General features: G+C 42.8%; 1 protein-coding gene across 8 annotated transcripts in view; it reads left to right on the plus strand.

Moving 5' to 3' along the window:
- lrrfip2 (leucine rich repeat (in FLII) interacting protein 2) overlaps positions 1-13626 on the plus strand; it is a 61652-nt gene that overhangs the window by 41912 nt on the left and 6114 nt on the right. For 2 of the 8 annotated variants that reach the window (XM_064932073.1, XM_064932072.1), the window contains exons 4-9: positions 2924-2965; positions 3337-3468; positions 4308-4379; positions 5576-5746; positions 10917-11009; positions 11479-11571. In XM_064932073.1, coding sequence (XP_064788145.1) covers positions 2924-2965; positions 3337-3468; positions 4308-4379; positions 5576-5746; positions 10917-11009; positions 11479-11571 — 603 coding nt within the window. Of the gene's footprint in view, positions 1-420; positions 481-857; positions 915-1034; positions 1077-1813; positions 1886-2309; positions 2427-2923; positions 2966-3336; positions 3469-4307; positions 4380-5575; positions 5747-10916; positions 11010-11478; positions 11572-13626 lie in introns of all 8 variants that reach the window. The other 6 variants (XM_064932075.1, XM_064932077.1, XM_064932076.1 and 3 more) reach the window with 4 other exon arrangements.

The following is a 13626-nucleotide window of genomic DNA, read 5'->3' on the forward strand; positions in this document are numbered from 1 at the left end:
AGTTGAACTAAAACTACTTAAAGAAGAATAGGGTTTATCTACTCAAGTTTATGGGATGTATAAATGGCAGTTGAGATGGCCCTTTGTGAATGGTTAACTACACACAAGGTTTTTATAGTGTCAGTGTTTGCACTCGAAGGTTTACAGTAGTTAGTTATTCATTTTAATGAAATTGCTGTTGGACCTCAATGCAACGTACATGCAACACCTCATCCATTTTCAGTTGACGGGGACAGTCACCTCACTCTGTAGTCGTATTCACATCTCAGCGCTATATTCTCAGGGTCCCAGGGACAGAGCAATGGCGTTTGTTTCTCCTCACACAGAGGACACTTTCCTACCAACCCCCACCCCTGCTCTCTGTGGCTGTCCCTCTAACTGTCCCACACCCCTTCTCCTCTACCTCTCCCCTCATCACAGGCCCCATCTGTGGCCTCCACCGCTGGCTCTGGTTCGGGGCTGACGCGCAGCTACAGCCTGGTCAGTGTCACACTCATGCCTTCATATCACCTTCAAAGAAGACCAGACCCCAGTCCTCTCTGTAACATCTGATAGCCATGGCCAGGGTTCTCCCTAGGTCATTTATATTTAGGTCCAATGGTCACCGTGACCACTTAGTGGGGCCAAGGTTATGCTGTCTGGTGGGCTATGTTTGATAAGATATGGCTTTTTGTCTGATCAGTGCTTTCTACTAAGAATAACTACAGCAATCGGTTGATGCAGGAAATATCCCACTGTTTATATTTTGTTAATATTGAGAAAGGCGTGCTACTCAGCCTGTAAGATTCTCTGACTGAGGTCGTTGCTCCCTCTTGTGCGTTGCTGAGTTCTGGATGCTCTCTCCCTTGTGCCTTCAGGCTTCTATAAATGACGACGGTCTGTATGGCTCGTACACTGGTTCTCAATTGCATACTGTAAGTGTTCCGTGTGTCTATAATTGAATAGTGTTTAATGATGTCACCAGGGCCAGCAGCATACTGGCCTGTCTGTGTCCACACCATGTCAATGCTGTGTGTGTCCCCCCCCCACTACAGCCCTCTGAGTACAGCTGGTGCTCCACCCGGAGCAGCCCTGTGGTGAGCCCCATATTCAGTCACACCACATGCATGGTGTACACTAACCTAGTCTGGCGTTACCATACTCGCAAGCCTGGAACTGAGACTCTCCACCATACTTAAACCCACACACTGCCATTAATAACAGGCTACCTACCCACACCCTCTTCCCTAGCCATCCTCACGTCATGCCTAGGGATACATAAATATATGTTTTGTTGTCACACACTGGATAGGTGCAGGGAAATGCAGTGTCTTTACAGTCAGCCATAGTAGCATGGCACCCCTGTGGCAAATTAAGGTTAAGTGCCTTGCACATTTTAATATATAGCAGTGACTGGATAGACAATTAATTGCCAAAGTGTATAGTATCTTCCACTTTATTGCGTTTTGAGGTGCCATGTGTTGCACGCAGTGGTGTGCAGGTCAAGACGATGTAGGCTGAAGGGACTACTCGTCAATTTGTTCGAGTTCTACCCCGTATTACTTGATCAGATCAGCCTAATTACATGACCCGATGGACCTAAAATGTGGGGTCTTTTTGTATAGTCCAGATACAGAATGCCAGTAGGCTTTATTAGCGTGTGAAGGTCATCACAGCTCGAGAGCTTCAAGAGCAAATGAAAACGCTGGAAGTGCATCTGATTTGAAGTGTGTGAACGGAGACTCCCTTTTCACAGTTAGTGAGGTGTGTGCCAAGTGCATGTGGATACAGTACTCTGATAAAGGGGGATCCTGACTGCTCATGCTCCTCACAGAACTCCTCTGATGACGATACTGCCAGCACCGTGTCCCAGGAGCGCTACAGTCGCGGCAGGAGAGACAGCGTGGTGAGACCCTGGGGTTAGGTTAGGCTCTGGAGGGCGGATTTAATGGAAACGGGCAATGTTGTTTCTAGGGCTTATATATGGGTTATTTACTTTGGATGTCTCCCTTTTTGGTGACCTTTTTTGGGTGTGCTTTGCTGCTGTGTTAGTGTGCAGCACTGTTATATGTAGGCTTCATTCTGTCCTTTTCAATTTCCGTTGAAAAACGGACAACGTATCTATTCTGTTCCTTTTAATTATATATTTTTTTTATCCTATAGTTGACATTTCATTACACACTGACCCAATGTAGGCCTATGCCCTATGGCTCTCTCTTTTAGACTTTCCATGTTTTCCTCTGACCTCATTTCCTTCCTCTCCCTCGTTCATTATCTCTACCATCCGTATGTCTCTGACCCCCCCCCCCCATCCTGTATCTGCTCAATAGTCGTCTGATTTCTCTGACATCAGTGAGTCGGCCGCTGACTATTTCAGCCGCTCCAACCGCAGGGGCAGCGTTGTGTCTGACCTGGATGACCTGTGTATCCCAGACGACCTGGACGCTGTAAGTTACCCGCCGTCAACACACTGGCGTGCGATGGAATGCACTGGATTGCGGTTGTGGACACTGGATTGCGGTTGTGGTAACCCGCAGTGTTTTGGGATGATTTCTCACAGCCTGTTTTTTCATACTGATGCCCAGTTATGTGCTTGCTGTATAGCCAACTCCTATAGTCATTGTCAATGTGTTGGCTATTTAGCACATAATAGATCTGGGACTAAGCTAGTTATGAATAGTATTATGGCTGGTTTTGTGTCTTCACAGCATGTGTTTGCTGCAAATAAAGACAATTGAATAAAGTTCTCTGCCCTGAATAACCAGTGTGTCTATGCCTGGTATGATCTATGAACATGCAGCAGTCCCTAACTCATACCCCAGCTACTAACTGATTTGCAGGGTGTGATCAGGGTCGGCATCAAGCACATGCCACTTTGGATACGAAATCAGTTCATGCCGTTGGCATGTCTGTTTAAATGATTGTTTCCTTATTTCTCTTTCAGCTGGATGAAAAATGTGATAAGACCTTCGTAGACTACAGCCGGGTGAGTACAACAAGCAGGAGCGATATCCAGTGTTCATGTCTTCAGGCCATTTTATTTGTATCAATGAAGACCGTGACCAATGTAGGTCTAAATCATTAAATAGGTTTCCAATCCATATTTCTACCTGCGTTCATTGCCACGCCGTTCAGGTCCATATTGTTAGTTTCCTCATATCCTCCGCATAGAGCTGTGGTAATGCCGGGTGATATATATCATCTTAGTGGGCCTGGTTGGAGCTGAATGGGAGGATCAGTTAAGCCAGGGCTCAGTAGTGTCGGTGTTGAATGACAATCCTGGGGTGTGTCCGTTATGTGCTGTGTTGACTTGAGCTCTTGACTTAAGGTGCTTTGTGTTGTTTATTTTTCTTCTAGCCATCCTCGCGCTGCACCACTCCCGGCCTCTCCCCGGCCACCCTGGCCTCCCTGGGGGGGACCTCCTCGAGACGGGGCAGTGCAGACACAGGCAGCATTGTCGATCCTGACACCAGTCTGAGTGAATTGAGGGTACACACACACACCACCACCAGTCGCATAAACACCATTGCATAAACACAACTCTGAATGCCCAGCTCTGAAAAGCCAACTGACATTTACTCCTGAGGTGCTGACCTGTTGCACCCTCTACAACCACTGTGATTATTATTATTATTTGACACTGCTGGTCATCTATGAATGTTTGAACGTCTTGGCCATGTACTGTTATAATTTCCACCCGGCACAGCCAGAAGAGGACTGGCCACCCCTCAGAGCCTGTTTCTACCTCGGTTCCTCTGCCTTTCTAGGGAGTTTTTTCTAGCCACCGTGCTTCTACATCTGCATTGCTTGCTGTTTTGGGGTTTTAGGCAGGGTTTCTTATACAGCACTTGATTGACATTTGATTGATTACAAGGTTTAATTACAACCTGTTATTATACGGTTAAATAAGTGTGTCAGTACCAGTATCAATACCAATGTTATCTAAAACACTAAAACCATTCAAATGTCAAATCGATTTGAAATACAAGAGAAGTTACTTTTTACAGTGAACCATGTGTAGTAGTTTATTATTTTCCTCACTACTGTTTTATTTGAGTTCAGCGATGATCTGAAACATCCACACCTCCCTGCTTTCAACCGCTTATGATATTGACACCATGTATGCACGGGGAAGACTGGAAGTGACATGTTTCTTCGACTTCCTATAAAGCTGTCCTTGTGTATGTCTGTGCATACCGTTGGGTAAATGACTGTCTTCAGATGCCAACAGCACGGGTGCTCTGTCTTAAATCTGTCAATCTGTCCTTAGTTCTCCCTGGTTTCCCCCGATTCACCCCAGCCAACCCTTCCTCCCGTCTGCTCTACAGGATATCTATGATCTAAAGGACCAGATTCAGGATGTAGAGGGGCGGTACATGCAGGGGCTTAAAGAGCTAAAGGTAGAGGGGCCTGAGCTCGCAGCATGCCTTCTCTTGTCCTCTGGGAGCCTTATGGCATCTCTAACCCTCCTGTACCTACGTCTCCCCCTCTCTCGCCCCCTCTAGGGCTCCACTGACTAACCCGCTAACTGTAACACCAAAAGCACTCATGTATATCTTGGCTCTCTGTCTGATGGCATGTTCCCTGCATGACCTTTCTTGCTCAGTTTGAAACTCACTGGTAACGGAAAGGATGGAAAGCCTTGCTTGAACCCTGGCAGTGCTTGGGGGTAAGAGCAAGACTAAGTATTGTCTTGTCTTGCAGCAGTCCTCTGCCTGTTGGATGGGTTTCAGGGTTTGTACTCCTACCCAGAAAAAGACGAAAAGCTTTCATTCACATAGCACTGAATGGTCTCCTGGCTTCTTTTCTGTCGCCACCCTAAAAAGTTCACTTTTCTCTGAGTCTGAGGAAGTATATTTATACTTTACTAACACAATAGCTGAACTTGCTCATGTTTTGATATATTATTTTTTGTTTGGCCTCAAGTGTTTTTTTTTTTTTTTTTCAGATGCCTTTTCATCACTGCCTTGAATCATTCCTTCCGAATGAATCAATCCACAATGGATATCAAGTGTATCAGTTTTCATCACTTGTCCATCTCGGGTTTTGTCATTAATTACAATGTGAGACAATTCCAAGGTGGGGAGCATTGTGATGACGTTTACACACACCCCCAGATTCTTAAACACAATCAAACCCGAGCTGGACAACCGGTGGAACCCTTGAGATTAGAGCCTTTCCTCTGTTTTAGGTCTTATTTAATTATATTACTAGTGTACATAAATTGTATGTTGTTTTTTTTTTACATGAGTATTGTTCATTTAGCGTAAGAGCTCTAGTCACTGTTAAAATGCGTCATATTGCATTGAACTCATTTGAAGGTGAGACTGAAAAATAAAGGTTACATTTAATTGAACTGCACCCTACCCAACATCTATAGCAGTGTCTGTCTGTCGCTGGTGTTTTTCCAACATCCCAAACACGGCTTCCTAGTTGAGATACTAAAGGAATGTAAGAGTAAATGTAGTGTTCTATTATCAGTGTGGTTGTGTAGCTGTATCTCCCATAAATAAATGTTTTCACCATAGTAATTATTTTTCTACGGTAGTTCCCACCAAGGGTTAAGTGTGTAAACATCTGTGTGTGTCCCTGGTAGGAGTCGCTCTCGGAGGTGGAGGAGAAGTATAAAAAAGCCATGGTATCGAACGCACAGCTGGACAACGACAAAACCAACCTCGTCTACAACGTGGACACACTCAAGGACGTGATCGAGGAGATGGAAGAGCAGATGGCCGAGATGCGGAGGGAAACCGAGGACAAGTCTAAGGTGAAGTGTTAAACACACACACACACACACACACAGCATCGTAGATAACCTTTATCATCTAGTGTTAACACATGCAGACTCGGACCGAGGCGAGAATATACAAATTGCTGCAAAGTCTCCAACCACACTATCAACTTGTCCACACACAGTGCCCTCCAGTAATATTGGCACCCTTGGTAAATATGAGAAAAACGGGCTGTGGGAATACATTTTTTTGCTATTTATCCTCTTGGCCTATCATTCAAAATATTCACAAAAATCAAGATGATTTAAAAGAAATACGGTAAAATAAATTAAATAATGATTTTTCTCCGAAAAGTGTGCCACAATTATTGGCACCTCTAGAAATTCTTATGAGTAAAATCTAACTGAAGTGCATTCCCATTCATGTTTTACGTTTTAAGTTCTCCTGAGTGATTAGGAACACTTAAGAGGTAAGCCATGACTTCCTGTTACTATGGGAAAGACCCTGCACAAATCAGGAAATGGCTATAAGAAAATAGCTCAACGTTTAAAAATGCCCATTTCCACTATCAGGGATATAATTAAGACATTTAAAGCAACTGGAGATGTTAACATGTGGTCTGAAAGAGAAAGTGTGTCTATATTGACCCCACGCACAGTAAGGAGGATGGTTAGAGTGGCCAAAAAATCTCCAGGATCACAGCTGGAGAATTGCAGACGTTACTTGTATCTTAGTCAGAATGTCTCCAAAACTATGATCAGACGCCACCTACATTAACCACAAGTTGTTTGGGAGGGTTGCCATAAAAAAGCCTTTGCGGTCATCAAACAACAAACCCAAGTGCCTGCAGTTTGCCGAACATTACTGGAACTTTCATTGGGACCAGGTTCTATGGTCAGGTGAGACCAAAATAGAGCTTTTTGGAAACAATCACCAGAGGTGGGTTTGGCGTAGACAGAAAGATAGCCATGCAGAAAAGTACCTCATCCCCACTGTGAACTATGGAGGTGGATCTTTGATGTTGTGGTGCTGTTTTTCTTCCAAATGCCCTGGACAACTTGTTAGGATACATAGTATCATGGACTCCATGGACCTTGGAATCTGAAGGATCTGGAGAGATTCTGTATGGTGGAATGGTTTCAGATCCCTTGCCATGTGTTCTCCAAACTTATTACGCATTATAGGAGAAGACTCAGAGCTGTCGTCTTGGCAAAGGGAAGTTGCACAAAGTATTTATTGACTGGGTGCCAATAATTGTGGCATATATATGAGAATACATTTTTTTCTTTCAATTATTTTACTTAGGTTAGATTTTTGTAAATATTTTTTGAATGAAACACCCAAGAGGATAAACAATACATCTTTTCACAGCCTGTTTTGCTCATATTTAACAAAGTTGCCAATATTAGTGGAGGGCACTGTACTTGCAGTTCATGTGTGCAGGTCTTACAATCAGTAAAGTAGCCAAGTCAAACTGCACCATAGTCAGTCTGACCATGAGATCTACTGCTCTCTGCTGACAATGGGTGTACCATCACCCCTGGTGAGACAAAACCACGACTCATCAGTGAAGAGCACTTTTTGCCAGTTCTGTCTGGCCCAGCGACGTTGGGTATGTGGCCATAGGTGAGGTTGTTGCCGGTGATGTCTGGTAAGGACCTGCCTTACAACAGGCCTACAAGCCTTGAGCACTGATGGAGGGATTGTGCTTTCCTGGTGTTACCCGGGCAGTTGTTGTTGCCAACCTTTACCTGACCCGCAGGTGTGATGTTCGGATGTGCAGGTGTTACACGTGGTCTGCCACTGCGAGTATGATCAGCTGTCCGTCCTGTCTCCCTGTAGAGCTGTCTTAGGCGTCTCACAGTACGGACATTGCAATTTATTGCTCTGGCCACATCTGCAGTGCTCATGCCTCCTTGCAGCATGCCTAAGGCATGTTCACGCAGATGAGCAGAGACCCTGGGCATCTTTCTTTTGGTGTGTTTCAGAGTCAGTAGAAAGACCTCTTTAGTGTCCTAGGTTTTCATAACTGTGACCTTAACTGCCTACCGTCTGTAAATGAAATCAAATTTATTTATATAGCCCTTCGTACATCAGCTGATATCTCAAAGTGCTGTACAGAAACCCAGCCTAAAACCCCAAACAGCAAGCAATGCAGGTGTAGAAGCACGGTGGCTAGGAAAAACTCCCTAGAAAGGCCAAAACCTAGGAAGAAACCTAGAGAGGAACCAGGCTATGTGGGCTATGTGTAAGCTGTTAGTGTCTTAACGACCGTTCCACAGGTGCATGTTCATGAATTGTTTATGGTTCATTGCACGAGCATGGGAAACGGTGTTTAAACCCTTTACAATGAAGATCTGTGAAGTTAATTTGTAAAAATCCAAATATCTTTGAAAGACAAAAGCGATGTTTCTTTTCTTGCTGAGCTGAGTCGTGATCGTGGTAAAATTGTGCGTCCGGCTTGCTATCATCCTGGCAGTTGTTGTGAACTTTGCGAGGCATGTTACTTCACCCATCTCTTCACACACTGTTTTAACCACAACTAGAAGGATCCATAAAGAATGGCTGTAGGAATAATTATCACTGAATGATGAAACATTGGAATAAAGTAGGCGAATGCAATTGAAGGCATACGCTTGCTGACTGAAACTCCCAGTCATCCAATTGTTGTAATGCATATGATTGAAGCAATAGCCTACCGCGTGTGGTTACCTCTTTTAGCACTGTTTCGCGCTGCTTTGTGACGTGTGGGGTCTTGATAAATCAATTCATGAATGTCTGTTTTTTTCTTCTTTTCACTGAATCTCCGTTTGAATATTTGTTCGGCCTCGGAAATGTCAGCTAAGTTGAGGTGAGTGCTGTTCATGATCATCTCGTCTAGTTGGCTCATTTATGAGCACTGATGAGAAAATGTTGCCACCGTGTTATGTTACTTAACAAGTGGATTATTGTTCTCTTTACTCACTGTCACTTAGTAGCCTATTCCTGACCAAAACGCCTGTACTTGTCTTAATCAATGTGATTGTGTTTCTCCGGATCTCTCTGTACATTCGGTTAATTCTCTGGCTGGGCAAATCAGTGGAGGTGGTATAGCCTGTTATTTTACTTCAAATCCAATTTTATTGGTCACATACACATGTATAGCAGATGCTATTGCGAGTGTAGAGAAATGCTTGTGCTTCTAGTTCTGACAGTGCAGCAATATCTAACATGTAATCGAACAATTCCACAACTACCTTATACACACACATCAAAGTAAAGGAATGGAATAGAGAAAATATACATATAAATATATGGATGAGCAAGTATATACGTATGAGTTAAGTAATGCAAGATATGTACACATTATTAAAGTGACTAGTGATCCATTTATTAAAGTGGGCAATGAATTCAAGTCTGTATGTAGGCAGCAGCCTCTCTGTGTTAGTGCTGGCTGTTTAACAGTCTGATGGCCTTGAGATAGAAGCTGTTTTTCAGTCTCTTGGTCCCAGCTTTGATGCACCTGTACTGACCTCGCATTCTGTATGGTAGCGGTGTGAACAGGCAGTGGCTTGGTTGGTTGTTGTCCTTGATGATCTTTTTGGCCTTTCTGTGACATCGGGTGCTGTAGGTGTCCTGGAAGGCAGGTAGTTTGCCCACGGTGATGTGTTGTGCAGACTGCACCACCCTCTGGAGAGCCTTGCAGTTGTGGGCGGTGCAATTGCCGTACCAGGCGGTGATACAGCCCGACGGGATGCTCTCAATTGTGCATCTGTCAAGGTTTGTCAGGGTTTGGGTGACAAGCCAAATTTCTTTAGCTTCCTGAGGTTGAAGAGGCGCTGTTGCGCCTTCTTCACCACACTGCGTGGGTGGACCATTTCAGTTTGTCCGTGATGTGTACGCAGAGGAACTTAAAACGTTCCACCTTCTCCACTGCTGTCCCCTCGATGTGGATAGGGGGGTGCTCCCTCTGCTGTTTCCTGAAGTCCACGACCGTGTATAGGCAGCGTCAAAAGCCAGAGGAGGTTGTGAAATATGAACACGACTCAAATGTTTTTTTAAATATAGATGGAAAATAATATCAATCGGTGTAATGATGATTAATACTCTCAATGTAACAAAGCAGAGTGAGGGTTGGAAAGAGATGAAACGTGAATCAAAAAAACATGGGTTGGCCCTGGGCTCTGTTTCAAAGATGGTATTATTAGATTTTTTTTATATGACAGAGGTTCCACATGTTGCCAAGATGCAAGTTCTGTGGGAAAATATTCCTTGGATTTTATTCTGTTATTTCATTATTCTTCGCCTACTGTAAAATGTGTGTTGACTGTGATCAGAATAGCCTGTGTCTTGTTTGGTTAATGAACAAAATAGCTATAGATTTCAGGTGCGTGCCACAGCCTCACAGACCAGTAACATAGTTAAACAAAACAATATGCCATTCTTTTGAAAATAAATTGTGTTCGTCTTATGTTTCTTAGGACCTGCCTAAAACACATGAATAATGTAAATCTTTGTGGTGGTTTATATTCAATGGATTTATTCAAATAGACATCCGCCCACATCTCTACTCCTACCCTTGCCGCCATGTGCATCAAATCAAATCAAAGTTCATTTGTCACTGGCGCCGAATACACCAGGTGTTTCACAACAGTGAAATGCTTACTTACAGTTTCTAACCAATAGTGCAGGGGGGAAAAGTGTGTGTGTGTAGGGCTGTGTGGCTCAGGTAGAGCAGTAAAGAAATAGGGCCAACATATGTAAAAGTAGTGGCCCCACACTTGTAAGTCGCTTTGGACAAAAGCGTCTGCTAAATGGGATATATTATTATTATATATTAGGTAAGTAAAGAAATAAAACAACAGTAAAAAGACATTTGAAAATCACAGTAGCACGGCTATATACAGACACCTGTTAGTCAGGCTTATTGGGGTAGTATGTACATGTAGGTATCGTTAAAGTGACTATGCATATATGATGATGAACAGAGGGTTTGGCGGGTGGTGGGACACAATGCAGATAGCCCAGTTAGCCAATGTGCAGGAAATGGGAGATGTTCAAAATAAAAAAAGTTCAAAATAAAAACATACTATATATGGAATATCGCTCTCTGCTCATGACTGTACTCTTTTTGGGGGGGGGGGATTTTAAACTTGTTTGAATGTTTTGCAGTTTTCCCTTTGTCATTAATTGAGTCTTACAACAGTCCTTTCTCTTTCATTTCAGGAACTAGAAAGACAAAAGCACACATGCACAGTCCTGCAGCACAAACAAGTGGAGTTAAAAGAGGGAATCCGCCAGAGAGATGAGCTCATAGAGGTATGTCTGCACTAAGAAAACAAACATTTGGTGGCAATCTGTTCACACCTGTTCTACACCTCTTTCTACAGTTCAATTCTCTACGGTCCTGTAGTCTCTGTACTGCAGTATCTTGATGAAGATCCAAGAGTGTGAGACTGTGCTTGTCTCGCATTCATCCCAGTGTCTCCTGACATCACTCTGTTTCACCGTTTTCTCCATCTGCTCTTTATCATGTTTCTTTGCCTTGTCTCTCTATACTGAAATGATCTCTTCTCCATATCATTTTCTGGCCTCCCGTCTTTTCTCTGGTCTTTTTCGGTCTCTTACCTTTCGTCACTCTCACTCAATTTCTATTCAATGCTTTTGCATCTGCATTTCTTATTTTTCCTCTGATTTATCCTGTCATGTCTCTTTCCTTTCTCATAATCTATTTCATTGTTTTACCCTGTATCCCCATTCACTCTGTCTGTATGCAATACCACTACAGAAGAACCAGCGAATCCAGACTAACTTAGATACCCTCACCAGAGAGGTGTTTGACCTGCAGGAAACGATAAACTGGAAGGACAAAAAGATTGGGGTAGGAGGTCACGCGAGGGACTCTGAAGGATGTGAGAGGCAATAGATGTGCACAGACAGATATAGCTTGCTTAGTTTTGGTTGTATGTCTGACTCTGACCAAATGGAATTTGAAAAGTTGTGTTCAGATTCAATCCCCATCACTCAAAAGCATTGGTGTAAAGTACTTAAGTAAAAATACGTTTAAAGTACTACTTAAGTAGTTTTGGGGGGTATCTGTACTTACTATTTATATATATTTTTCGCAACTTTTACTTCACTACGTTCCTAATGAAAATAATGTACTTTTTATTCCATACATTTTCCCTGACACCCAAAAATACTCGTTACATTTTGAATGCTTAGCAGGACAGGAAAATGGTCCAATTCACGCACTTGTCAAGACAACATGCCTGGTCTTCCCTACTGCCACTGATCTGGCGGACTCAATAAACACAAATGCTTTGTTTGTAAATGTTGTGTTGAAGTGTGCCCCTGGCTATCCGGGAATTTCAAAAACGCCTGGTTTGCTTCATATAAGATATGAAATTATTTATACCTTTAGATACTCAAGTATATTTTTGGAATGCATTTACTTTTTATACTTAAGTATATTTAAAACCAACTACTTTTAGACTTCTACTGAAGTAGTATTTTACTGGGTGACTTTTACTTTTATTTTCTATTAAGGTGTCTTTACTTTTACTCAAGTATGACATTTGGGTACTTTTTCCACCACTGCCCAAAAGTGTAGATGGGTATTTCTATAAATAATGGGGACATTGGGATCAATATTACAAAATTATTTGAACAAAAATAAAAAGGAATTTCATGCAGTTCCACATTTTTTATTTTTATTTATTTTATTTAACCAGGTAGGCTAGTTGAGAACAAGTTCTCATTTGCAACTGCGACCTGGCCAAATAAAGCTTGAGTAGAGGAATAAAAGTGGATAAACCCATAACTCCACCTATACAACAACATAGGCCTAGGACTATACATCCTTTAAGCAGGGTTCATACAGACATTGGCAAGTCAAATTCAAGGACTTTCAGGGACTTTTTCATGCACTTAATTGTAATTTAAGGACATCAATGTTATAAATTATACAAACAATTGTATATAATTGTACATATAGGGCCTAATATAGAACCCCCCTCCCCCAAAAAGCATGGGAGAAAAAGTAGGCCATGAGCTACCACTTTTTAGACCTTGCCAATGTTTAAATTATTATTACATTCTAAAATACAGTGCCTTCCGAAAGTATTCAGACCCTTTGACTTTTTCCACATTTTGTTAGGCTACAGCCTTATTCTAAAATTGACAATTGTTTTTTTCCCTCATTAATCTACATAAAATACCCCTCAATGACAAAGCAATATCATGTTTTTAGAAATGTTTGCTAATTTATTAATAAAAAATATCACATTTACAAAAGTATTCAGACCCTTCCCTCAGTACTTTGTTGAAGCAACTTTGGCAGTGATTACAGCCTCGTCTTCTTGGGTATGACGCTACAAGCTTGGCACACCTGTATTTGGGGAGTTTCTGCCGTTCTTCTCTGCAGATCCTCTCAAGCTCTGTTATGTTGGATGGGGAGCATCGCTGCACAGCTGTTTTCAGGTCTCTCCAGAGATGTTCGATCGGGTTAAAGTCCAGGCTCTCGCTGGGCCACTCAAGGGCATTCAGAGACTTGTCCCGAAGCCACTCTTGCGTTGTCTTGGCTGTGTGCTTCGGGTCATAATCCAGTTGGAATGTGAACCTTCACCCCAGTCAGAGGTCGAGCACTCTGGAACAGGTTTTCATTAAGGATCTCTCTCTGTACTTTGCTGCATTCATCTTTGCCTCGATCCTGACTTTGTCCCTGCTGATGAAAAACATTCCCACAGCTTGATGCTGCCACCACCATGCTTCACCGTAGGGATGGTGCCAGGTTTCCACCAGACGTGATGCTTGGCATTCAAGCTAAAGAATTCAATCTTGGTTTCGTCAGAGCAGAGAATCTTGTTTCTCATGGTCAGTCTTTAGGTGCCTTTTCCTGTGGAGTTGCTTCCATCTTGCCACTCTACCATAAAGG

This window comes from Oncorhynchus masou, chromosome 23 (genome assembly GCF_036934945.1).
Source record: "Oncorhynchus masou masou isolate Uvic2021 chromosome 23, UVic_Omas_1.1, whole genome shotgun sequence".
In the NCBI taxonomy this organism is placed as follows: Eukaryota; Metazoa; Chordata; class Actinopteri; order Salmoniformes; family Salmonidae; genus Oncorhynchus; species Oncorhynchus masou.